At 57.5% G+C, this 26,655-nt stretch overlaps 1 protein-coding gene across 1 annotated transcript in view; it reads left to right on the forward strand.

Moving 5' to 3' along the window:
• The first annotated feature begins 5,919 nt into the window (after positions 1-5,919).
• ECE1 (endothelin converting enzyme 1) overlaps positions 5,920-26,655 on the forward strand; it is a 51,200-nt gene continuing 30,464 nt past the window's right edge. The window contains 7 exon segments of the mRNA XM_061568011.1: positions 5,920-6,336; positions 20,957-21,043; positions 21,223-21,370; positions 21,943-22,158; positions 24,410-24,537; positions 25,503-25,649; positions 26,052-26,117. Of these exon segments, the coding sequence (XP_061423995.1) occupies positions 6,301-6,336; positions 20,957-21,043; positions 21,223-21,370; positions 21,943-22,158; positions 24,410-24,537; positions 25,503-25,649; positions 26,052-26,117 (828 nt within the window). The 5' untranslated portion in view covers positions 5,920-6,300.

The raw sequence follows: 26,655 nt of genomic DNA on the forward strand, positions 1-26,655 counted from the left end.
CAATGTTGGCTACGGCCTTGATTTTCACCAAATATGACCTGTAGAAAGAAACGTTAGATTAAGCAAATTCGATAGAATCTTGACATGTTTCAGTTTTTTCATTAATTAATTTTTCATGAAGCCGTCATATGACATGCAATTGGACTCGTTATACAACGACACGACATCATTGGCGATTAGCAATTCCCGGCTCTCAATACCGGTAATCGATTCTGTCCCTCCTTATATTTTTGTTCCTAGTTTTTATGCATCAGCCCACACAGCATTACTTTCTGGGATCGCATTTTGTTTGTGTGTAAAAAAAAGAATGAAACAACTTTGCTCTCATATTTTCTACACGGCAGGGACGTTTTAACGTGGGGAAGGAGACCGTGTGCGTATTCACTGCTTGTTGACTTCAGAGCCCAGCTGTGAGAGCCCGTGGGTGTGCAGTGGAGCCGTGCACCCCATGGGCTGCGATGATTTGACGCAGCGATGTGAGCAGACGTGGCGGGGGTTGTGGGGAGCGGTGGCGGAGCGGTTAGCGCGTTGAGCTACGAACCTGGCGACCAGGGTTCGATTCCCGCTCACGGCCAACACCGGTGATGATTTTTTGAACCGGTCCTGGGCCTTCCCTAGGTCGACTCGGCCTCAAATGAGTACCCAGTGCGATGCGTAAACATCCCCACTGGGGAGACAAAGGCGGTCGGGCGCGGTGTTGGCCACCCACCCCTTCGTGTGCCGTGCCGGCCTTCATAGGTGCTAATCACTAACCACAGACGGTTACAGGCTACACGGTGGATCTTTGTCTTGCGTATGTGTCAACACGGGACAACCCAAGCCGATGGCGAAATGAACAACGCCGCTCGTCTGGCTCCTTGGGGTCGCTCCCTCTGGGACGACACCGCCACCTTCAGACAGAGGTTGCAACCGGGTACCCGATACCCGTACCCTACCCGATATCCGTACCCTACCCGATACCCGGCTACCCGTACTGTTTGTCACTCATTTCCCAACGTCTTGAATCAACCCACCCGCGCCTGCAACATGGCTTCATCCCAGAGGTCGCAATCAGGTATCCAATACCCGTACCCTACCCGTACTCGGCCGGGTACGGGTAGAGTGCGGGTACGGCCGGGTACGGGTACCCGTTTGCGACTCTGGTGCGGCCGGGTACGGGTAAGGAATCAAAACCCGTGTGCGACCTCTGCCTTCAGACGAGACGACACTGCCACCTTCAGACGAGAGCGAGACATCCAGAAACCTCCTGGCTCAGGCTCGGGGGGGGGGGGGGGTGAAGTCGGTCGGCAGTCAAAATAACAAGGAGAGCAGCCACCTTTTGTTTTCGGTAAAAACAATACATTCTTATTCATATTCTTAGGTTTTTTCGGTAAAGTCACGTAGGTAAAACATTAAAATGAATGAAAGTAAAAGTAAAAAACAACCACAAAACACCAACAACTCAATATTTCAAAGCGCCGCGCAATGCCACGTGCTGACACACGAGATTGGTGGTGGTCCTGAATAAATAATGTCACGAAGCAGTTATTTTATAGAGCCACATGCTACAACGGAGCCGTCGGTTTCCGACTCCTGCCCATGGTGAACTGAACTCCCTTGGTGAACTGGACTCCCATGGTGAACTGGACTCCCATGGTAAACTGGACTCCCTTGGTGAACTGAACTCCCATGGTGAACTGGACTCCCATGGTAAACTGGACTCCCATGGTGAACTGGACTCCCATGGTAAACTGGACTCCCATGGTGAACTGAACTCCCATGGTGAACTGGACTCCCATGGTAAACTGGACTTCCATGGTGAACTGGACTCCCATGGTAAACTGGACTTCCATGGTGAACTGGACTCCCATGGTAAACTGGACTCCCATGGTGAACTGGACTCCCATGGTAAACTGGACTCCCATGGTGAACTGAACTCCCATGGTGAACTGAACTCCCATGGTAAACTGGACTCCCATGGTGAACTGGACTCCCATGGTAAACTGGACTTCCATGGTGAACTGGACTCCCATGGTAAACTGGACTCCCATGGTGAACTGGACTCCCTTGGTGAACTGAACTCCCATGGTAAACTGGACTCCCATGGTGAACTGGACTCCCATGGTAAACTGGACTTCCATGGTGAACTGGACTCCCATGGTAAACTGGACTCCCATGGTGAACTGGACTCCCATGGTAAACTGGACTCCCATGGTGAACTGAACTCCCATGGTGAACTGGACTCCCATGGTAAACTGGACTCCCATGGTGAACTGGACTCCCATGGTAAACTGGACTCCCATGGTGAACTGGACTCCCTTGGTGAACTGGACTCCCATGGTAAACTGGACTCCCATGGTGAACTGGACTCCCATGGTGAACTGAACTCCCATGGTGAACTGGACTCCCTTGGTGAACTGGATTTCCATGGTGAACTGGACTTCCTTGGTGAACTGGACTTCCATGGTGAACTAGACTCCCATAGTGAACTGGATTCCCATGGTGAACTGGACTCCCATGGTGAACTGGACTCCCATGGTGAACTGGACTCCCATGGTGAACTGGACTCCCATGGTAAACTGGACTCCCATGGTGAACTCGACTCCCATGGTAAACTGGACTTCCATGGTGAACTGGACTCCCATGGTAAACTAGACTCCCTTGGTGAACTGGACTCCCATGGTGAACTGGATTCCCATGGTGAACTGGACTCTCATGGTAAACTGGGCTCCCATGGTGAACTGGACTCCCATGGTGAACTGGACTCTCATGGTAAACTGGACTCTCATGGTAAACTGGGCTCCCATGGTGAACTGGACTCCCATGGTGAACTGGACTCCGATGGTGAACTGGACTCCCATGGTGAACTGGACTCCCATGGTGAACTGGACTCCCATTGTGAATGGGCTCCCATGGTGAACTGGACTTCCATGGTGAACTGGACTCCCATGGTAAACTGGACTCCCTTGGTGAACTGGACTCCCATGGTGAACTGGATTCCCATGGTGAACTGGACTCTCATGGTAAACTGGGCTCCCATGGTGAACTGGACTCCCATGGTGAACTGGACTCTCATGGTAAACTGGACTCTCATGGTAAACTGGGCTCCCATGGTGAACTGGACTCCCATGGTGAACTGGACTCCCATGGTGAACTGGACTCCCATGGTGAACTGGACTCCCATGGTGAACTGGACTCCCATTGTGAATGGGCTCCCATGGTGAACTGGACTCCCATGGTGAACTGGATTCCCATGGTGAACTGGATTCCCATGGTGAACTGGACTCCCATTGTGAATGGGCTCCCATGGTGAACTGGACTCCCATGGTGAACTGGATTCCCATGGTGAACTGGATTCCCATGGTGAACTGGACTCCCATGGTGAACTGGACTCCCATGGTGAACTGGATTCCCATGGTGAACTGGACTCCCATGGTGAACTGGACTCCCATGGTGAACTGGATTCCCATGGTGAACTAGACTCCCATGGTGAACTGGATTCCCATGGTGAACTGGATTTCCATGGTGAACTGAACTTCCATGATGAACTGGACTCCCTTGGTGAACTGGACTCCCTTGGTGAACTGGACTTCCATGGTAAACTGGATTCCCATGGTGAACTTGACTTCCATGGTCAGGAGTCGGAATTCGGTAAACCCCCCTGAATTTTTCAAAGAGCCGCATGCGGTTCCGGAGCCCAGATCTAGCTGCTCCCCATGACCATCACAGCCTCACCATAACCCTCACCGACTCGCCGAAAATACCCTCACCGCTTTGCCAGGACCCTCGCAGACTCGCCACGGTCATCACGAAATCCATCAGATCCTTAGAGTAGCTCTTCCTGCCTTACTAACATCCTCACCACCATCACATCCTCACTATCACCCTCACTTTCTTACCGCAGCCTCACCGAAAACCTCATTCCCCACCAGCCCCTGGGGCCGCGTGATTGAGTTGAGTCATTAAGTTGGTGAGCAATTTAGTGAGCCGTCATTGAGTGAGTGATATGGTGGTTGAGTCGGCGAATGACTGAGCGATTGAATACGCGAGTGAATAAGTACGTCGGTGAGTGAGCAATTGAGTGATAGAGTGAAAGAGTGAGCAATTGAGTAAGCGAGTGAATAAGTCTGTGTGCGAGTGAGTGACTGAGGCAGTGAGTGAGTGATTGAGTATGCGAGTGAATAAGTGAGCGAGTGAGTTATTGAGTGAGTGATAGAGTGATTGAGGCAGTGAGTGATTGAGTAGGCGAGTGAATAAGTGAGCGAGTGAGTGAGTTATTGAGTGATTGAGAGATTGAGGTAGTGATTTAGTAGGCGAGTGAATAAGTGAGCGAGTGAGTGATTTTTGAGTGATTTATAGAATGATTGAGGCAGTGAGTGAGTGAATAAGTGAGCGAGTGAGTGATTTTTGAGTGATTGATAGAATGATTGAGGCAGTGAGTGAATAAGTGAGCGAGTGAGTGAGTCATTGAGTGATACAGTGATTGAGGCAGTGAGTGAGTCATTGATTAGGCGAGTGAATAAATGAGCGAGTGAGTGAGTGATATAGTGATTGAGACAGTGAGTGTGTGATTGACTAGGCGAGTGAATAAGTGAGCGAGTGAGTGAGTCATTGAGTGAGTGATACAGTGATTGAGGCAGGGAGTGAGTGAATAAGTGAGCGAGTGAGTCATTGGGTGAGTGATAGAGTGATTGAGGCAGTGAGTGATTGGGTGAGTGAATAAGTGATTGAGTAGGCGAGTGAATAAGTGATTGAGTGAGTGATTGAGGCAGTGAGTAAGCGAGCGACCCCAATCCGCGGGAGTGCAGCGGATCAATCCGTGCGACACCGCCACTCACCTGGGCACCACCGTTCTCACCTTCAAAGCCTCACCACCCCTCTACCCCACGCGCTCCTCCTCCTCCTCACCAACCCCTGGGACGAGTGAGTGAGGCGAGTGATCGAGTGATTAATTGAGTGATTGAATTATTAATTGATTGAGTGATTAATTTTATTGAGTGATCGAGTAATTAATTGATTGAGTGATTGAGTGATCAAGTGATTGAGTGATTAATTGATTGAGCGATTAATTGATTGAGCGATTGAGTGATCGAGTGATTAATTTATTGAGTGAGTGATTAATTGATTGAGTGATTGAGCGATTAATTGATTGAGTGATTAATTGATTGAGTGATTAATTGATCGAGTGATCAAGTGATTAATTGATTGAGTGATTAATTGATTGAGTGATCGAGTGATTAATTGATCGAGTGATTCATTTATTGCGTGATCAATTGATTGAGTTATTGAGTGATCGAGTGATTGAGTGATCTAGTGATTAATTGATTGAGTGATCTAGTAATTCATTAATTGAGTGATCGAGTGATTCATTAATTGAGTTATCTAGTGATTAATTGATTGAGTGATCGAGCGATTAATTGATTGAGTGATCTAGTGATTAATTGATTGATCGAGTGATTAATTGATTGAGTGATCTAGTGATTAATTGAGTGATCGAGTGATTAATTGATTGAGTGATCTAGTGATTAATTTATTGAGTGATTCATTGATTTAGTGATCGAGTGATTGAGTGATTAATTCATTTTGATCAGCGATTGAGTATTTGAGTGATTCATTCATTTTGATCAGCGATTGAGTAATTGAGTGATTCATTCATTTTGATCGAGTGACTGAGTGATCGAGTGTGACCGCCTCTCCCCCGACGCCACCCACCGCGTGGTGAGAGTGGAGGAGGGTCACGGGGTCCCCCCCCCCGCTGCCCACCCCCTCGCTCCGCGTGTGTCAGCTGCTCCGGCCCGAGCGCTTGCTGCTGGGGTCCGACGCGTGCGTGCGAGAGAGGAGGAGGTGGTGGTGGTGGTTGGTGGTGGTGGTTGTTGGAGGTGGTGGTGGTTGGAGGGGGGGAAGAGTGACAGGAGGGTGGTGGTGGGGGAGCAGTGGGGAGGGAGCGAGCGAGCGAGTGGGGGGATAAAACAGTGACCCAGCAGTAACAGCAGCAGCAAGCAGAGGCAGCAGCATCAAGAAGCAGCAGCAACAGCAGCAAGGAGTAAGCGGCAGCAGAAGCAAGAGGCAGCAGCATCAAGAAGCAGCAGTAACAGCAGCAGAAGCAAGTAACAGCTGCAAGGAGTAAGCAGCAGCAGCAAGAAGCAGCAGCAGCAAGAAGCAGCAGCATAAGCAAGAAGCAGCAGCAGCAGGCGGCTGTGGTGATAGCGGCGGCGCTCCGGGACCCCCGCCCGCCACGAACACCACTCCGCCTCCTCCTCCGCCGTGTTGGTGGTGGTAGTGGTTGGTGGTTGGTGGTGGTGGCCACAACCCCCTGGCGAGATGAGCACTCACGCCCTGCGCGCCATCAACAACAACGTGAGGAGGTGGAGGGAGGGAGGAAGAGGAGGGGATGAGTGGTGGTAGTGGTGTTGGGGGGCAGACGACGGCGCGGCCTGCGTTGTGATGTCCGGCGCTCTGCACGTTGTTGTTGACGATGGGCGGACACGTGCGGGGCTGATGATGATGATCGTCATCAGTAAGCAGAGGTAGCAGCAGCGCCACCAGCAGCAGCAGTAGCAGCAGCGGTGTCATAGCCATCAGCAAGCAGCAACAGCAGCAGAATCAGCGGTAGCATCAGCGGCGTTATTAGGAGTAGCACCGCCATCATCATCAACACAGCAGAATCATAGCCAGCGGTAGTATCAGTGATAAAATCAGCAGTAGCATCAGCAGTAGTATCAGTGATAAAATCAGCAGTAGCATCAGCGGTAGTTTCAGTGATAAAATCAGCAGTAGCATCAGCGGTAGTTTCAGTGATAAAATCAGCAGTAGTATCAGCAGTAGTTTCAGTGATAAAATCAGCAGTAGCATCAGCGGTAGTTTCAGTGATAAAATCAACAGTAGCATCAGCAGTAGTATCAGTGATAAAATCAGCAGTAGCATCAGCGGTAGTTTCAGTGATAAAATCAGCAGTAGCATCAGCGGTAGTATCAGTGATAAAATCAACAGTAGCATCAGCAGTAGTATCAGTGATAAAATCAGCAGTAGCATCAGCGGTAGTTTCAGTGATAAAATCAGCAGTAGTATCAGCAGTAGTTTCAGTGATAAAATCAGCAGTAGTATCAGCAGTAGTTTCAGTGATAAAATCAGCAGTAGCATCAGCGGTAGTATCAGTGATAAAATCAACAGTAGCATCAGCAGTAGTATCAGTGATAAAATCAGCAGTAGCATCAGCGGTAGTTTCAGTGATAAAATCAGCAGTAGTATCAGCAGTAGTTTCAGTGATAAAATCAGCAGTAGCATCAGCGGTAGTTTCAGTGATAAAATCAGCAGTAGCATCAGCGGTAGTTTCAGTGATAAAATCAGCAGCAGCATCAGCGGTAATATCAGTGATACAATCAGCAGTAGCATCAGCGGTAGTTTCAGTGATAAAATCAGCAGCAGCATCAGCGGTAGTTTCAGTGATAAAATCAGCAGCAGCATCAGCGGTAGTTTCAGTGATACAATCAGCAGCAGCATCAGCGGTAGTTTCAGTGATACAATCAGCAGTAGCATCTGCAGTAGTATCAGTGATAAAATCAGCAGTAGCATCAGCGGTAGTATCAGTGATACAATCAGCAGTAGCATCAGCGGTAGTTTCAGTGATAAAATCAGCAGTAGCATCAGCGGTAGTTTCAGTGATAAAATCAGCAGCAGCATCAGCGGTAGTTTCAGTGATAAAATCAGCAGCAGCATCAGCATTAACAGGAGTACCACCATCATTATCAGCATCTTCACCAGCAGTAGTATGAGTAATACAATCAGCAAGCAGCAGTGTGATCAGCAGTAGCATCAGCATTACTAGGAGCACAACCACCATCATATCGTCAGCACAATCATAAACGGCAGCGTAACCATCACTACCAAACAGCATCATCATTGCCGATATGTCAACATCAGTAGCCGCGTGATCGGCAGCTTTACCAGCAGTGTCCTCTAAAGCAGCAAGTAACATCACAACATCTTCAGCATCTTCAGCATCATCAACAGCAGCAGCGATAGCAACCATCATCATCAGCAGCAGCATTATTCCCACTTGTGTCATCATCATCAGCAGCAGCGTTATTAAAATCCGCACCACCGCCATCATCATCATCATTATCATCGACGTTATTTGTCATAATCAGCATCGTCATCAGCATCGTCATTGTAATTGGTGGTGGTGTTCACAGTGCGTGTGGTGGGCATGACAAGTCATTATAGTTAGTGGTGGTGGTGGTGGTGTTCTAAGGCCTCGCCACCATCGCTTTCGTTGCCACGGGGACGGAGGCTGTGAGTATCGAGATCACAGACGTGCACTGCACGTGGAAGCCGCGTGTAGTGTAAGCTGTGTGTAGTGTAATACGTCTGTAGTGTAGTGTAAGGTATTGTAGGCGATGTGAGGAATGTTAGTTGTGTGTAAGGCGCGTTATAGGGGTAGGGCATATGCCAGACGTTATGGTAAGGGTGGTGTAAGCAAGGCTTGTGTAACATGTGCACATTGTGTAAGGTGTGAAAGGCGTGTGTGTTAATTGGTGGAAGGCGTGCAAAGCTTATGTCTCCCATCAGACTCCAACACACGTCAACCCATCACACCCATACCTCCCATCACACCCATACCCATCACACCCCCGACCCCTATCACACCCCTACCTCCCATCACATCCATCACACCCCTACCCCCATCACACCCCCTACCCCTATCACACCCATACTCCTACCTCCCATCACACCCCCTACCCCTATCACACCCATACCCATCACACCCCTACCCATCACACCACTACCCCCATCACACCCCTACCCCCATCACACCCCTACCCCTATCACACCATCACACCCCTACCTCCATCACACCCCTACCTCCCATCACACCCCTACCTCCATCACACCCCTACCTCCATCACACCCCTACCTCCATCACACCCCTACCTCCCATCACACCCCTACCCATCACACCACTACCCCTATCACACCCCTACCCCCATCACAACCCCTACCCCCATCACACCCCTACCCATCACACCCCTACCCCCATCACACACCCCTACCCCCATCACATCCCTACCCCTATCACACCCCTACCCCCATCACACCCCTACCCCCATCACACCCCTACCCCATCACACCCCTACCCTATCACACCCCTACCCATCACACCACCTACCCCCATCACACCCCTACCCCCATCACACCCCTACCCCCATCACAACCCTACCCCCATCACACCCCTACCTCCCATCACACCCCTACCCCCATCACACCCCTACCCCCATCACACCCCTACCCCCATCACACCCCTACCCCTATCACACCCCTACCCATCACACCACCTACCCCCATCACACCCCTACCCATCCACACCCCCTACCCCCATCACAACCCCTACCCCCATCACACCCCTACCCATCACACCCCTACCTCCCATCACATCCCTACCCCTATCACACCCCTACCCCCATCACACCCCTACCTCCCATCACACCCCTACCCATCACACCCCTACCCCCATCACACCCCTACCCCCATCACACCCCTACCTCCCATCACATCCCTACCCCCATCACACCCCTACCCCCATCACACCCCTACCTCCCATCACACCCCTACCCATCACACCCCTACCCCCATCATACCCCTACCCCCATCACACCCCTACCCCCATCACACCCCTACCCCTATCACACCCCTACCCATCACACCACCTACCCCCATCACACCCCTACCCCCATCACAACCCTACCCCCATCACACCCCTACCTCCATCACACCCCTACCCATCACACCCCTACCCCCATCACACCCCTACTCCCATCACACCCCTACCCCCATCACACCCCTACCCCCATCACACCCCTACCCCCATCACACCCGACCCCTATCACACCAATCACACCACCTACCCCCATCACACCCCTACCCCCATCACACCCCTACCCCCATCACACCCGACCCCTATCACACCCATCACACCACCTACCCCTATCACACCCCTACTCCCATCACATCCGACCCCTATCACACCCATCACACCACCTACCCCCATCACACCCCTACCCATCACACCACCTACCCCCATCACACCCCTACCCCCATCACACCCCTACCCCCATCACACCCCTACCCATCACACCCCCTACCCCCATCACACCCCTACCCATCACACCCCCTACCCCCATCACACCACCTACCCTATCACACTCCTACCCATCACACCCCTACCCCCATCACACACCCTACCCCCATCACACCCTACCCATCACACCCTACCCATCACACCCTACCCATCACACCCTACCCATCACACCCCTACCCCCATCACACCCCTACCCCCATCACACCCCTACCTCTATCACAACCCCTACCCATCACACCCCCCTACCCCTATCACACCCCTACCCCCATCACACCACCTACCCCTATCACACTCCTACCCATCACACCCCCTACCCCCATCACACCTCCAACCCTATCACACCCCTACTCCCATCACAACCCCGACCCCTATCACACCCATCACAACCCCCTACCCCTATCACCCCCCTACTACCTCCATCACACCCATCACACCCCTACCCATCACAACCCCAACCCTATCACACCCCTACTCCCATCACACCCCCTGCCCCTATCACACCCCTACTACCTCCATCACACCCATCACACCCCTCCCCATCACAACCCCAACCCTATCACACCCCTACTCCCATCACACCCCCTACCCCTATCACACTCATCACAACCAAACTCCCAGCACCGCCCTACCCATCACTCCCCCTTCTTCTCGTATTGCCGCCTATCGCAACCCGACACCCATCACACTCCCATCACGCTCGCTGCTCTAATCGCATCTGCTGGACACTGCTGCTGATTGAATCAGGAGCCGGTTCTGGCTGCGCCTCTGTTAGACACGAGACGCGAATGCCTCGGATGTGACCCTTCAGGTGCCCGCATCTCGCGATCGTTGAGACAACGTGTCACTCAACCCCGCTCCCTGGCTAAGGGGGGCGCGCGTGGCGTCGGGCAATAGGGGGGGGCTGCCTGGAGGAGTGAGGGAACCGGAGGGGAGCCAGTGGGAGAAAGGCGAGGGGAGGTGTGTAGGGGGAGGATGGTGTGGTGAGTGAGGGGAGGGGTAAGGGAGGGGTGGTGATTGAGGGGTGAGGAACAGAGGCGTAGCTAGGATATTTTGCGCCACCCCCCCCGTTTAATCACATTTTCCTATTACATCGAATAAGGAATAACAATTTAAATTTTAATGAAACATTGTATTTAAAGAAGCAAATTTATAGAAATTATATTACATGGCTCACTCAGTCACTGTCGTAGACTGGTTGACATAGTCTACAAAATATTATTTTTTCTTGATTTCACTGTCGCAAACTGGTCAATCACGTAATCAAAATCTGTTTTTTACAATGTTTATCTTTCAACGCTAAGAAGAGCAAGATCGCTGAGACGATCTTGTCCCTTTGAAGCACGCAAATACGACAAAATAAGTTTCAATTTGCTGAACGACCGCTCACAGCTTGCAATTGAAACTGCTATTGTTATAAAACTTTGCAGTGAAATTCGCAAATTCGGAAATATGTCGTCTCCATAAAACACAATAAAACCAAGAAGATCTAAAGGAGTTTCTGGTAGAACTTCATTCTGGTTACTGAGCAGCATTTTGCAATCTCCAATTTCTGTGAAAAGTTTGTGGCCATTGATGTCGGTGTCATAGAAATTTCCAAAATCTGTGCAATTTCCAGCAGAAATGCAAAATTTGTGTTCAGGTCTTTTAGTCGTAAAAACCGTGTTGAGCCTTGTAGTAAATGCTGCTAAATGAAGGCCACGCCATGTTGACGTGCGTGGGCTGCTCCGGCTGCTGCAGCCGCCTGGAGCGTGGTGGTGTCACTAATAAGAACTCAAAATAGGCCGTCGTAGTTTCCGCCACCAAAAAACAGGCCAGTGACTAAGGCTGAAAGACTGCGCCTGTCTGTTGTTTGGGACGTTCTTCCATGTAAGTTCTTAATAGGCGCGCGTACCAAAATGTAATTACATGACATGTAGGCTGTGTGTGGCGGGATATATAAACTTTTAGGTTGAGGTGTAGATGTGTGCAGTAGTTTCAGGCTGCCGCGCCCGCCGCAATAAGTTATAATGTAACGTTGTAAGCCTCATTTTGGCGCCCCTTTACCTTGGCGCCCGGGGACACATGTACCCCCCCTGCCCCCCCCTAGCTACGCCTCTGGTGAGGAAGGGGTGGTGAGTGAGGGGAGGGGTGAGGGAGAAGTAGTGAGGGAGGGGTGAGGGAGGAGTGGTGAGTGAGGGAATAGGGATGGGTGGTGAGGGAGGGGAGGGGTGAGTGAGGGGTGGTGAGTGAGGGGAGGGGTGAGTGAGGGGATGGGTAAGGAAGGGGTGGTAAGTAGGGGTCGGCACGGTTTGGCTCAAACCACCAAACCGCGGTTTGAACCGAACCAAATCGGTTTGGTTTGGCTCTGTTTGAACTGGTTCGGTTTGGTTTGGGGCTACGAAAACCGACTCGGTTTGGCTCGGACAGGGTGGAACCGGCTCAAACTAGTTTGGTTGGTTGTAAAGGCCGAGTACAGCAATATCAAGGACATGATGACGGACATTCTCAACCAGCGCTACCCAGCGTTGACGCCGAAGGCGGCGCTGCGTGGCGGCATTAACATCCTCTTTGACATGGTCTACGCGCCCAACGCTCACGACGGCGCCGCCTCCGAGGTCGACCGCTTCCTGCTTGAGCCGACTCAGGGCCTGAGCATGGACGTCGTCGAGTGGTGGAAGCTGTACGGCGGCAAGTACCCGCGCCTGCGACGCGTGGCCCTCGACTATTTGCCTATCCCGGCGTCGTCCGTGCCCTCCGAGAGAGCAAACTCGGCCGCCAAGCGCTCCTTTCTCGACCGACCAAACCTGCACAAGTGCACGTTCAAGGCCGAGATGTGTGTGCGCTCGTGGGCGCGGATGTTGCCTAGTGTTGGGGTTTCACTGCCATTGAACTACCACACTGCGTTCAAGGACATTGGGCGTGCCAAGCTTGAGGAGATGGCTGTGGACGACATCGTCGTCCAGTACTTGCTAGTGAATCTCAATATGAAGAAAGCCTGCGTAGAAATTAGCGATTAATACACTTGATATTTATATTGAATGCAAATATTGTTTGCCGCGCATCTTTTCGGTTCAAGCCAACTCAAGAGGTTTGGTTTAGCTTAGTTTGGTTTGGTTTTGGTTTGGTTTGGTTCAGTCGTCGCTGGTTTGGTTTGGTTTGCTCAATTTGAAACCAGTTTGAGTCGGTTCAAACCGTGCCGACCCCTAGTGGTAAGTGAGGGGAGAGGGAGGGGTGGTGAGGGAGGGGTGGTGAGGGAGGGGAGGGGTGGTGAGTGAGGGGAGGGGTGGTGAGTGAGGGGAGGGGTGGTGAGTGAGGGGAGGGGTGGTGAGTGAAGGGAGGGGTGAGGAAGGGGTGGTGAGGAAGGGGTGGTGAGGGAGGGGTGAGGGAGGAGAGTGAGGGAGGGTGGTGGTGAGTGAGGGGAGGGGTGAGGGAGGGGTGGTGAGTGAGGGGAGGGGTGGTGAGTGAGGGGAGGGGTGGTGAGTGAGGGGGAGGGGTGGTGAGTGAGGGGAGGGTGGTGAGTGAGGGGAGGGGTGGTGAGTGAGGGGAGGGGTGAGGAAGGGGGGGTGAGTGAGGGGAGGGGGTGGTGAGTGAGGGGAGGGGTGGTGAGTGAAGGGAGGGGTGAGGAAGGGGTGGTGAGGGAGGGGTGGTGAGTGAGGGGTGGTGAGTGAGGGGAGGGGTGAGGGAGGGGTGGTGAGTGAGGGGAGGGGTGAGGGAGGGGTGGTGAGTGAGGGGAGGGGTGGGGAGTGAGGGGCGGGGTGAGGAAGGGGACGGGGTGAGGAAGGGGTGATGCGTGAAGGATGAGGGAGGGGAGTGGAAGTGCTTCCGGGTCCTGCCCGCTGCTTCCGGGTCACGTGGTGTTGTTGCTGCTGCTGCTGGCCGCGCGCGGAGGTACTGACCGCGACCCCTGACCCCCTGACCCCCTGACCCAGCGCCGTGACCCCGTGCTAGGATCGTGGTTGTTGTGGTGATTGTTGTTGTTTGCTGCTGGTGAAATCTGCCGACGTCGCGTAGTGCCGCCTCAGCTGCCACTGTTGAGCCACGAGCGACACCCCCCCCCCCCCGTGTGTCTCCCCCCCTCCCCCCCCGTGTGTCTCCCCCCCGTGTGTCTCCACCCCCCCCCCCCGTGTGTCTCCACCCCCCCCCCCCCGTGTGTCTCCACCCTCCCCCGTGTGTCTCCCCCCCCTCCCCCCCCGTGTGTCTCCACCCTTCCCTCCCCCCCCCGTGTGTCTCCACCCTCCCCCCCCCCGTGTGTCTCCACCCTCCCCCCCGTGTGTCTCCACCCCCCCCCCGTGTGTCTCCACCCCCCCCCCCGTGTGTCTCCACCCCTCCCCCCCCGTGTGTCTCCACCCTCCCCCCCGTGTGTCTCCACCCTCCCCCCCGTGTGTCTCCACCCCCCCCCGTGTGTCTCCACCCCCCCCCCGTGTGTCTCCACCCCCCCCCCCCCGTGTGTCTCCACCCCTCCCCCCCCGTGTGTCTCCACCCTCCCCCCCGTGTGTCTCCACCCCCCCCCCGTGTGTCTCCACCCCCCCCCCGTGTGTCTCCACCCCTCCCCCCCCGTGTGTCTCCACCCTCCCCCCCCGTGTGTCTCCACCCTCCCCCCCCCGTGTGTCTCCACCCTCCCCCCCCCCGTGTGTCTCCACCCTCCCCCCCGTGTGTCTCCACCCCTCCCCCCCCGTGTGTCTCCACCCTCCCGTGTGTCTCCACCCTCCCCCCCCGTGTGTCTCCACCCCCCCCCGTGTGTCTCCCCCCTCCCCCCCGTGTGTCTCCCCCCCTCCCCCCCCCGTGTGTCTCCACCCTCCCCCCCCGTGTGTCTCCACCCTCCCCCCCGTGTGTCTCCCCCCCTCCCCCCCCGTGTGTCTCCACCCTCCCCCCCGTGTGTCTCCCCCCCTCCCCCCCGTGTGTCTCCCCCCTCCCCCCCCCGTGTGTCTCCCCCCCTCCCCCCCCGTGTGTCTCCCCCCCTCCCCCCCCCGTGTGTCTCCACCCTCCCCGCCCCGTGTGTCTCCACCCTCCCCCCCGTGTGTCTCCCCCCCTCCCCCCCGTGTGTCTCCCCCCCTCCCCCCCCCCGTGTGTCTCCCCCCCTCCCCCCCCGTGTGTCTCCCCCCTTCCCCCCCGTGTGTCTCCACCCTCCCCCCCGTGTGTCTCCCCCCCTCCCCCCCCCGTGTGTCTCCACCCTCCCCCCCCCCGTGTGTCTCCACCCTCCCCCCCCGTGTGTCTCCACCCCCCCCCCCCCGTGTGTCTCCCCCCCTCCCCCCCCCGTGTGTCTCCCCCACTCCCCCCCTCGTGTGTCTCCACCCTCCCCCCCCCGTGTGTCTCCACCCTCCCCCCGTGTGTCTCCCCCCCTCCCCCCCGTGTGTCTCCCCCCCTCCCCCCCCCGTGTGTCCTCCACCCTCCCCCCCCCGTGTGTCTCCACCCTCCCCCCCCGTGTGTCTCCACCCCCCCCCCGTGTGTCTCCCCCCCTCCCCCCCCGTGTGTCTCCACCCTCCCCCCCCGTGTGTCTCCCCCCCTCCCCCCCGTGTGTCTCCACCCTCCCCCCCCGTGTGTCTCCACCCTCCCCCCCCCCCGTGTGTCTCCACCCTCCCCCCCCCCCGTGTGTCTCCACCCCTCCCCCCCGTGTGTCTCCCCCCCGTGTGTCTCCCCCCTCCCCCCCCGTGTGTCTCCACCCTCCCCCCCCCGTGTGTCTCCACCCTCCCCCCCCGTGTGTCTCCACCCTCCCCCCCCGTGTGTCTCCACCCTCCCCCCCCGTGTGTCTCCACCCCCCCCCGTGTGTCTCCACCCTCCCCCCCCCGTGTGTCTCCACCCTCCCCCCCGTGTGTCTCCACCCCCCCCCCCCGTGTGTCTCCACCCTCCCCCCCCGTGTGTCCCTTACCCTCCCCCCCCGTGTGTCTCCACCCTCCCCCCCCGTGTGTCTCCACCCTCCCCCCCCCCCGTGTGTCTCCACCCTCCCCCCCCGTGTGTCTCCACCTTCCCCCCCGTGTGTCTCCACCCTCCCCCCCCGTGTGTCTCCACCCTCCCCCCCGTGTGTCTCCCTCCCTCCCCCCGTGTGTCTCCACCCCCACCCTCCCCCCCCGTGTGTCTCCACCCTCCACCCCCCGTGTGTCTCCACCCTCCCCCCCCGTGTGTCTCCCCCCCTCCCCCCCCGTGTGTCTCCCCCCCTCCCCCCGTGTGTCTCCACCCCCACCCTCCCCCCCCGTGTGTCTCCACCCTCCACCCCCGTGTGTCTCCACTCTCCCCCCCCGTGTGTCTCCAGCCTCCCCCCGTGTGTCTCCCTCCCCCCTCCCCCCGTGTGTCTCCACCCCCACCCTCCCCCCCCGTGTGTCTCCCCCCCTCCCCCCCCCCGTGTGTCTCCACCCTCCCCACCCTCCCCCCCCCGTGTGTCTCCACCCCCACCCCCCCCCCCCGTGTGTCTCCACCCTCCCCCCCGTGTGTCTCCCCCCCTCCCCCCCCCCGTGTGTCTTTCCCCCTCCCCCCCGTGTGTCTCCACCCTCCCCCCCGTGTGTCTCCACCCTCCCCACCCTCCCCCCCCGTGTGTCTCCACCCTCCCCCCCCGTGTGTCTCGACCCTTCCCCCCCGTGTGTCTCTCCCCCTCCCCCCCGTGTGTCTCCACCCTCCCCCCCCGTGTGTCTCCACCCTCCCCCCCCCCGTGTGTCCTCCACCCTCCCCCCCCGTGTGTCTCCCCCCCTCCCCCCTGTGTGTCTCCCCCCCTCCCCCCCCATGTGTCTCCACCCTCCCCCCCCCGTGTGTCTCCACCCCCACCCCCCCCGTGTGTCTCCACCCTCCCCCCCGTGTGTCTCCACCCTCCCCCCCCCGTGTGTCTCCACCCTCCCCCCCGTGTGTCTCCACCCCCCCCCCCCCGTGTGTCTCCACCCCCCCCCGTGTGTCTCCACCCTCCCCCCCCGTGTGTCTCCACCCCCCCCCCCGTGTGTCTCCCCCCCTCCCCCCCGTGTGTCTCCCCCCCCTCCCCCCCCCGTGTGTCTCCCCCCCTCCCCCCCCCGTGTGTCTCCACTCTCCCCCCCCGTGTGTCTCCACCCTCCCCCCCGTGTGTCTCCCCCCCTCCCCCCCCGTGTGTCTCCACCCTCCCCCCCGTGTGTCTCCCCCCCCTCCCCCCCGTGTGTCTCCCCCCCTCCCCCCCCCCCGTGTGTCTCCCCCCCTCCCCCCCCGTGTGTCTCCCCCCCTCCCCCCCCCCGTGTGTCTCCACCCTCCCCCCCCGTGTGTCTCCACCCTCCCCCCCGTGTGTCTCCCCCCCTCCCCCCCGTGTGTCTCCCCCCCTCCCCCCCCCCGTGTGTCTCCCCCCCTCCCCCCCGTGTGTCTCCCCCCCTCCCCCCCGTGTGTCTCCACCCTCCCCCCCCCGTGTGTCTCCCCCCCTCCCCCCCCCGTGTGTCTCCACCCTCCCCCCCCCCCGTGTGTCTCCACCCCCCCCCCGGTGTCTCCCCCCCCTCCCCCCGGTGTGTCTACCCCCCTCCCCCCCGTGTGTCTCCACCCTCCCTCCCCCGTGTGTCTCCACCCTCCCCCCCGTGTGTCTCCCCCCCTCCCCCCCGTGTGTCTCCCCCCCTCCCCCCCTCGTGTGTCTCCACCCTCCCCCCCCCGTGTGTCTCCACCCTCCCCCCCCGTGTGTCTCCACCCCCCCCTCCGTGTGTCTCCCCCCCTCCCCCCCCGTGTGTCTCCACCCTCCCCCCCCGTGTGTCTCCCCCCCTCCCCCCCCGTGTGTCTCCACCCTCCCCCCCCCGTGTGTCTCCACCCTCCCCCCCCCCGTGTGTCTCCACCCTCCCCCCCGTGTGTCTCCACCCCTCCCCCCGTGTGTCTTGTGTCTCCCCCCCTCCCCCCCCGTGTGTCTCCCCCCCTCCCCCCCCGTGTGTCTCCCCCCCTCCCCCCCCGTGTGTCTCCACCCTCCCCCCCCCGTGTGTCTCCACCCTCCCCCCCCCGTGTGTCTCCACCCTCCCCCCCCGTGTGTCTCCACCCTCCCCCCCCCGTGTGTCTCCACCCCCCCCCGTGTGTCTCCACCCTCCCCCCCCCCCGTGTGTCTCCACCCTCCCCCCCGTGTGTCTCCACCCCCCCCCCCCCGTGTGTCTCCACCCTCCCCCCCCGTGTGTCTCCACCCTCCCCCCCCGTGTGTCTCCACCCTCCCCCCCCCGTGTGTCTCCACCCTCCCCCCCCCCGTGTGTCTCCACCCTCCCCCCCCGTGTGTCTCCACCCTCCCCCCCGTGTGTCTCCACCCTCCCCCCCCCGTGTGTCTCCACACTCCCCCCCCGTGTGTCTCCCCCCCCTCCCCCCGTGTGTCTCCACCCCCCCCGTGTGTCTCCACCCTCCCCCCCGTGTGTCTCCCCCCCCTCCCCCCCCCGTGTGTCTCCACCCTCCCCCCCGTGTGTCTCCACCCTCCCCCCCCCGTGTGTCTCCCCCCCCTCCCCCCCGTGTGTCTCCACCCTCCCCCCCGTGTGTCTCCACCCTCCCCACCCTCCACCCCCGTGTGTCTCCACCCTCCCCCCCCGTGTGTCTCCCCCCCTCCCCCCCGTGTGTCTCCACCCTCCCCCCCCGTGTGTCTCCACCCTCCCCCCCCCCCGTGTGTCTCCACCCTCCCCCCCCGTGTGTCTCCCCCCCTCCCCCCCGTGTGTCTCCCCCCCTCCCCCCCCATGTGTCTCCACCCTCCCCCCCCCCGTGTGTCTCCACCCCCACCCCCCCCCCCCCGTGTGTCTCCACCCTCCCCCCCGTGTGTCTCCCCCCCTCCCCCCCCATGTGTCTCCACCCTCCTCCCCCCGTGTGTCTCCACCCCCACCCCCCCCCCCCCGTGTGTCTCCACCCCCCCCCCGTGTGTCTCCACCCTCCCCCCCGTGTGTCTCCATCCTCCCCACCCCCCCCCGTGTGTCTCCACTCCCCCCCCCCCCGTGTGTCTCCCCCCCCCCGTGTGTCTCCACTCCCCCCCCGTGTGTCTCCACTCCCCTCCCGTGTGTCTCCACCCTCCCCACCCCCCCCGTGTGTCTCCACCCCCCCCCCCCCCCGTGTGTCTCCACCCTCCCCACCCCCCCGTGTGTCTCCACTCCCCCCCCCGTGTGTCTCCACCCACCCCACCCCCCCGTGTGTCTCCCCCCCCACCCTCCAACCCGCGTGTGTCTCCACCCTCCCCCCGTTTGTCTCCACCCTCCCCCCCCCCGTGTGTCTCCACCCTCCCCCCCCGTGTGTCTCCACTCTCTTCACCCTCCCCCCCCGTGTGTCTCCACCCTCCCCACCCCCGTGTGTCTCCACCCTCCCCACCCTCTCCTCCCGTGTGTCTCCACTCTCCCCCCCCCCGTGTGTCTCCACCCTCTTCACCCTCTCCTCCCGTGTGTCTCCACCTTCCCCACCCCCCCGTGTGTCTCCACTCTCCCCCCCCCCGTGTGTCTCCACCCTCTTCACCCTCTCCTCCCGTGTGTCTCCACCCTCCCCACCCCCCCGTGTGTCTCCACTCTCCCCCCCCGTGTGTCTCCACTCTCTTCACCCTCCCCCCCCCGTGTGTCTCCACCCTCCCCACCCTCTCCTCCCGTGTGTCTCCACCCTCCCCACCCCCCCGTGTGTCTCCACTCTCCCCCCCCGTGTGTCTCCACCCTCTTCACCCTCTCCTCCCGTGTGTCTCCACCCTCCCCACCCCCCCGTGTGTCTCCACTCTCCCCCCCCCGTGTGTCTCCACCCTCTTCACCCTCCCCCGGTCTCCTCTCCCTCCACCGCGACCCTTCTTCGCCACCTTCGACGGGCACTCTCCCTCCACGCGCCCATCGCCCCCTACCAGCGACACCCCCCCCCCCCCCCCCCGGCTTCCCACTCATCACCCTCTTGTCTCATACCCAGCTCCTCAATGTCCCACCTCCTCCCTCCCACATCGCAGCCTCCCCCCGGTCTCCACGCATTCTCACACCCCTACCCATCACACCACCTCCCCCTATCACACCCCTACCCATCACACCACCTACCCCAATCACACCCCTACCTCCCATCACACCCCTACCCATCACACCACCTCCCCCTATAACACCCCTACCTCCCATCACACCACCTACCCATCAAACCACCTACCTCGATCACACTCCTACCCATCACACCCCCTACCCCTATCACACCCGTACCTCCCATTACACTCATCACACCCTTACCCATCCCCGCTCCCCTCGGCACCGCCCCTCCCTTGTGCCCCCAGAATCCCCGTCCCCAGCTCCCCTCCACTCAGAGATCCTCTCTCCTTCCTTACACCTCGCCGGCCTCTCGATCTCCACTGCTCTCTTGTCTCGCGTCATCTCCCGCCTCTCAACTTCCCTGTCTCCATCTCTGCCAGTTCCTCCTTCTCCGATCTGTAACTTCCTCTTCACCCCCCCGACCCCCACTTCCCCCGGCCTTCACCACCCCTCTTATCACCCTGCTCCCCCTGTCTCAGCACGCCGCCACCGCTTTATCTCTCGTGTGGCCTCCGCTGTGCTGATGACGCCGCACGTTCAGCATCAACACCACCACCCCCCTCTACGTCACGTCTCACGGTCACCATTTAAAGGGCCAGACACGGTGGCGCAGGACGTTTTTATGTCCCTGGATTCGTGAGAGCGAGGGGACATCGCCGAGCGGGCAGCGCGTTCGCAACTCGTCGCAGGCGCTCGTTGTTCGAGCTCAACGGGCCTCCCTGGTTAATGCTGCACGTCTTGTTTTGTTACACATCGTGGTCGACCAACCGAGCGCTTATCCAGCCTCAACCCTGCTCAGCTTCCGATACTCGGCTAGATTATCGGGCGCATTCCGGCTGATTTGGGCATTGCCATTCGCCCATCAGCCGTGCGGTTTTTGTCAAACGTCGCGCTCTCTTAAACAACAATTCCCCCCCGCCCTACCCGACTTCGGCTGCCGTGTCTGCAGATGTCAAACTACAAGCGCACAAGCTTCGACGATGAGGAGGGGACCGACGTGGTGATAGAGGAAGGTGTGGCCGACCACCCTCCACAGGTCAGCACTCGCCCCAACCACCTAGAGACACCAGTCACACGGAGACACAGGTCACGGGGAGACACTGGTCACACGGAGACACCGGTCAGACTGGCACTTGAGAGACACTGGTCTCACCGTCTGTTGTGCCGTTTGGTGACACACTGGCCACGCTGCCTCTGTGCTGCGGGTGAGAGTAGGTGCGCTTTGGGTACAGCCGCCTGACAGGATGGGCTCCCGGCCTGCTGAGGAGACGAACTCGCCTGGAGCTGCTGCTGCTCACGCTCACGCCCGTCATGGCTGTCGCCCTGACGTCCTGTCTCATCTTCATCACCATCACCAGCAACGGTACGTGGTGCCGTCATCGCCATCACATCACCATCACGTCACCATCACCAGCAACGGCAGATGGTGTCGTCATCGCCATCACACCACCATCGCCAGCAATGGTAGGTGGTGTCATCACCACCATCACATCATCACCATCACATCGTCAGCTAGGGTAGGTGGTGCTGTCATCGCCATCCCATCACCAGCAACGTAACCGTCAAATCATTATGAAATCATTCCATTTGCACATTTGGTATTCCCGCCATTGTTAAAGCACAAGGCGGTCACGAAGGCGCTACGCTTCGCCAACAAATTCTGCAGTAGCTTCACACGAGCGCAGCAGTTTTGGTTTGTGATTTTTACTCCGTCAGGTAATTTGCAAGTGCCCTCTACATGCAAATCCTTAATCCTCGAGCAGGGCACCCTTCCCCACACCGCCAGTTAGCACGTTTGGCTACATACGGTGCGAAAGAAGTTCAACATACATACACACAGACGCCACGTGCAAACAAGCAAGCAACCAGCCCTGATGTGACACCAGGCAACCCCCCCATCTCCGCACCCCCCCTCCCCTGCCCCCCCCCCCCTAGACCCGTCGCGTTCGGTGTGCCTGTCCGAGTCGTGCGTGGGGGTGGCGGCACGCATCCTCGCCTCCATGGACCGTTCCGTGAGCCCGTGCCAGGACTTCTTCACGTACGCGTGCGGCGGGTGGGCTCGCAGGAACCCCCTGCCGGAGGGCCGCTCGCGCTGGAACACCTTCAACAACCTCTGGGAGCAGAACCAGGGGGTGATGCGCGGACTGCTCGGTGAGCGACGCTGACGATGTTCGGGGTACGCGTGCGCACGTGTCCGCGTGCGGCGTTCCTGCCGACGCCGCCGTGCCCGCACGGCAGCGTGGCGTGGTTGGTGATACGAAGGGGTGGCTCCCCGCGACCGGTTCGGACGTCGCTCGCCACCGATGTTAGCCGCGTTCGTGGATTGATGATGTCAAATCCCTCGCCTGATGTGCAGGAGGTCGTGGGTTCGATCCCGACCCTGATGCCTGCTTTATATTTGAAGTTTGCGGTGTCTCTCTCCCCCTGTGGTCATGTGGATTTTTCTCCTGGTCCTCCGGTTTTTCACTCCACATTTATAATCAACGTGTTTGGACTATTTGGGTGCTATAAATTTACACGTGATAAGCCACTTCGTTGAGCTATCATTTCTATTCAGCTTAGTGTGGTAAAATATTTTGCTTAGTTGTAATTTGTTTAATTTAAAACCCGGGTTTTCGAGTTCAGAGTGCAGTGCGCTTACAACTGCGCCACCGCTTCTCCTGACGAGTGTATTCATTTTCTGCTTTAACCCTCATGGGACGTTTTACTTTGAGGTTGTGCTCTCCGATTGATTCGTTACTTCCACCTCTTGTAATTGTGCGCTGTAATACGATAAAATCGTACACGCAAAGAAATCACCGATCAGACATTTTACCATATATGGAAGAAAGTAGGCGTGGCATTGGCCGAATGGGGGCATGTCTTTTCCCATATATGGTCATTGCGGATCGTGAATCCAGGCCAATTGTATCGATTCCGCTCAGTCAATCCGTCGGCCAGCTCAAAGTCGATCGGGCAGCCATCTTGAAAATGTCTGTTTTTATCTTAAATTACATTCTGCGGTTTACAGATCATACAAAATAACGACATTGATGTGCGATATTCACGTAATTTATTGAATAAATAAAGTTTAATGTAAAAATGGGCAAAATAATATAATAGGTAAACAACAAAAATACCGAGTTAATCATTATTTGCGGGTTAATCTCTGTGTGCATTAATTGACAGTTGCTATCCATCGAGTAATCATGTGACGTGCCCCACTTTTTTAACTGACTGACTAATATCTGCAAGATGGGTGATTCTGTCGCAGTCCGCTTCTAATGCACCACATCGCCACCCCGTCGGCAGCTATTCTTGTGAGCGACGTTGGGGAACCTCTTACTGGGGGTCGAAGAGGACTTTCAGAAACATCTCGTGGGCGACCCAACACTCATGCTCACACAAGGCTCTGTCACTTCTGTCACTGCAAGAGTCTCTTGCAGTGACAGAACTGAGTTGAGTTGCGGGGCTTGGCTTAGATTCACGTTTTTTGCCAGGCCAAACATATTCTCCTCCAGTATGTGATTAGTGCAGCTAGGATGCTTGCAGTGACGGGTAAATATCATTTTTCTGGCCGTTTCGAAGTGGTGGCTTTGCATTAGGGGGTGATGTTTCTGATCGATAATTGCTTTTTTCCATTAGCGTGGTCTTTCCTCGTTAGTGGACACTTTCCAACCGAGGTTGAAAGTGTTTATGCATTAGCTCTGTCCGTCCATCTGTCCACGACGGGTAGGCACTATAACTCATGTAAAGATGATCGAATCTCTGTTATAAAGTGTTCTTGCTGTTTGGCACTAACTGGCCAGATTGATCAAAGGGTTTCCCGAAGCATTGAAACACAATCCCGATCAAAAAGTACCGTTTTGTAATTATCCAAAACGAATTTAGTCATGGTAGCTACCCATCAGCTTCCGTACTGCCAGTTAAAAACTTGTTATTAAAGTCAAGCTACAGCAGTGCGATTGTGGCCATGCAACCCAAACTATGAGTCATATAGTAAACCCATAGACATACATAGAGACCTATAGAGGTACATAGAGGTACATTAAGGACAAGCTACGGTAGTGCGCGACTCTGGCCGTACATCCCAAACTATGAACTACGTAGTACGGAGGAAGAAAAAGAGCAAAACTCCACGAACACTCTCCTGAAGCCCTCTCGTTGTGGCCATTAGACCTCAACATTGGCATCTCGCTCCTGAACATTTATAATACTTCAGAAGTATTATGTATGTTTTACCTCCTATTAGCACGGTTGGCTGTGTACGGAGTGACAGAAGTTCAAAATACGCACATACAAAATCACGGAAACCGTCAACTGAATCCAGCATCGTGCGCGGACGCGATTTTCCCCGTTAATCTTTTGCCCCGTTGGCTCCGCCCTCCCCCTGCGTGTCGGCGGCGGCATCGTCGTCGTGAAGAGAACAGCACGGCGAACGTGAGCTCGAGCGAGGCGGAGCGGAAGGCTCACCGCTACTACCAGTCCTGCATGAACGAGGCCCACATCGAGGAGCTGGGCGCACAGCCCCTCATCGACCTCATCGACAAGGTGACCTCTCTCTCTCCCCAAGTGCCGTTAGCGAGCAGTGCCTGTGAAGGCCGCCGACACGGCGCACCAAGGGGTTGAGTGGCCACCCACCATGGCCGGAGGCTTTTGTCTCCCCCGTGGCAATGTTCATAGCGCAGCTTGCTGACCGTCACACTACCGCTCCGTTACACACACACACAACATATCCAAAAACAGCTGTACAAAATACAAGGCTGATAATAATAATTCAATTTATACAGCGCTTATCACCAAGGATCTCAAAGCTTTGTACAGGACACAGCAGCAACAGACAGCAGAAACACAATTATATTATAAATACATTTTAAGAATCCATTTACTGAATGAACTAAACGTTTAACAAGCGGAAGCATATATAAATAGGTTTTAATAACACATCTCTTTCCAGTAACACGCATTTATAACTTAAAAGTCTGCAAAGCAGAGCGATCGGACAAGGATGTTGGGGTTTTGATCCCAGAGATTAGGTGTCGGGGTGGGTGAGGGGAGAAGCAGGAAGAGGGAGGCTCTTCTAGGGTTACGAGAATTTACGTCGTGGTCGCTTTAAACGTCGGGGTCACGGGAGGCGACGTTCAAACGATCCCGACCTCGACGAACCCCCCCCCCTCCACGCCAGCCGAGGCCAGGATCCGCTCGCTCTTCGTCAGAGAAGAGCCATTGGCGTCGCTTACTGGCGTTGCAAATGACCTCGGCCAATATCGCTCGACTCTGCTTCCCAAGGAGACTCGGCCGGAGGCATTGACGATGGCCTGCACGTCAGCACTGAGGCTGACGTGCATGCGTGCGTCCGTGCGTACGTGCGTGCGTGCACGCGTCCGTGTGTGCGTGCGTCCGTGTGTGCGTCCGTGCGTGCGTGCGTGCACGCGTCCGTGTGTGCGTCCGTGCGTGCGTCCGTGTGTGCGTGCGTCCGTGTGTGCGTCCGTGCGTGCGGTCTCGTCCGCGAGCAGGTTGGCGGCTGGAACGTGACCGGCGCTTGGGACAAGGATTCCTTCCAGGATGTGCTCCAGTTGGTGTCGTCGATGGTGCGCGCCACGCCCTTCTTCTCCGTCTACGTGGGGCCCGACTCCAAGAACTCCAACTCCAATGTCATCCAGGCACGTGCGCACGTCCTGGCTCGCAGCTGGCTGCTGATGTGGTTTGGTCTGTGTGTGCACGTATGTGTGCGTGTGTGTGTGTCAGAGCACTGCGCTACGAACATGGCGACCGAGTTCGATTCCCGCTCAACGGCCAACACTAGTGAAGATAATCTGAATCGGTCTTGGGCCTCCCCTAGGTCGACTCAGCCTCAAATGAGTACCCGGTAAACATCGCCACTGGGGAGACAAAGGAAGCTGGGAGTGGTGGTGGCCACCCACCCCCTGATCTCAGCATGCACCTAGCCTGGCATACGCGCTGTGCTGACGTCATTTATTGGCAAGTGTTGTGTGTGTATTTTTGCACGCTTTGTGTTTGCGTGTGTAAGTTTGCACGCGCACTCGCACGTGTGGTTAATGCAGGTGGACCAACCGAACCTGGGCTTGCCGTCCCGTGATTACTACCTCAACAAGACGGCCAACGAGAAGGTGTGTTGCTCCCCTTGGCTCGCGACGAACCTTTGACACGTGCCCCTTGACCTGCGCTGCGTGTGGTGGGTGCGTGGTGGTGCAGGTTTGACCGTAGTACGCCGATGCTGTGCGCGTTGTGTGTGTGGTGTGTATCTGTGTGTGTGTGGTGTGTATCTGTGTGTGTGTGTGGTGTGTATCTGTGTGTGTGTGGTGTGTAGCTGTGTGTGTGTGGTGTGTAGCTGTGTGTGTGTGGTGTGTGTGTGTGTGTGGTGTGTAGTTGTGTGTGTGTGGTGTGTAGCTGTGTGTGTGTGGTGTGTAGCTGTGTGTGTGTGGTGTGTAGCTGTGTGTGTGTGGTGTGTAGCTGTGTGTGTGTGGTGTGTAGCTGTGTGTGTGTGGTGTATCTGTGTGTGTGTGTGTGTGTGGTGTGTGTGTGTGGTGTGTAGCTGTGTGTGTGTGGTGTGTAGCTGTGTGTGTGTGGTGTGTGTGTGTGTGTGTGTGTGTGTGTGGTGTGTATCTGTGTGTGTGTGGTGTGTAGCTGTGTGTGTGTGGTGTGTAG

This window comes from Lethenteron reissneri, chromosome 40, assembly GCF_015708825.2.
Source record: "Lethenteron reissneri isolate LAM-NWPU_2019-01 chromosome 40, ASM1570882v1, whole genome shotgun sequence".
Lineage (NCBI taxonomy): Eukaryota > Metazoa > Chordata > Hyperoartia > Petromyzontiformes > Petromyzontidae > Lethenteron > Lethenteron reissneri.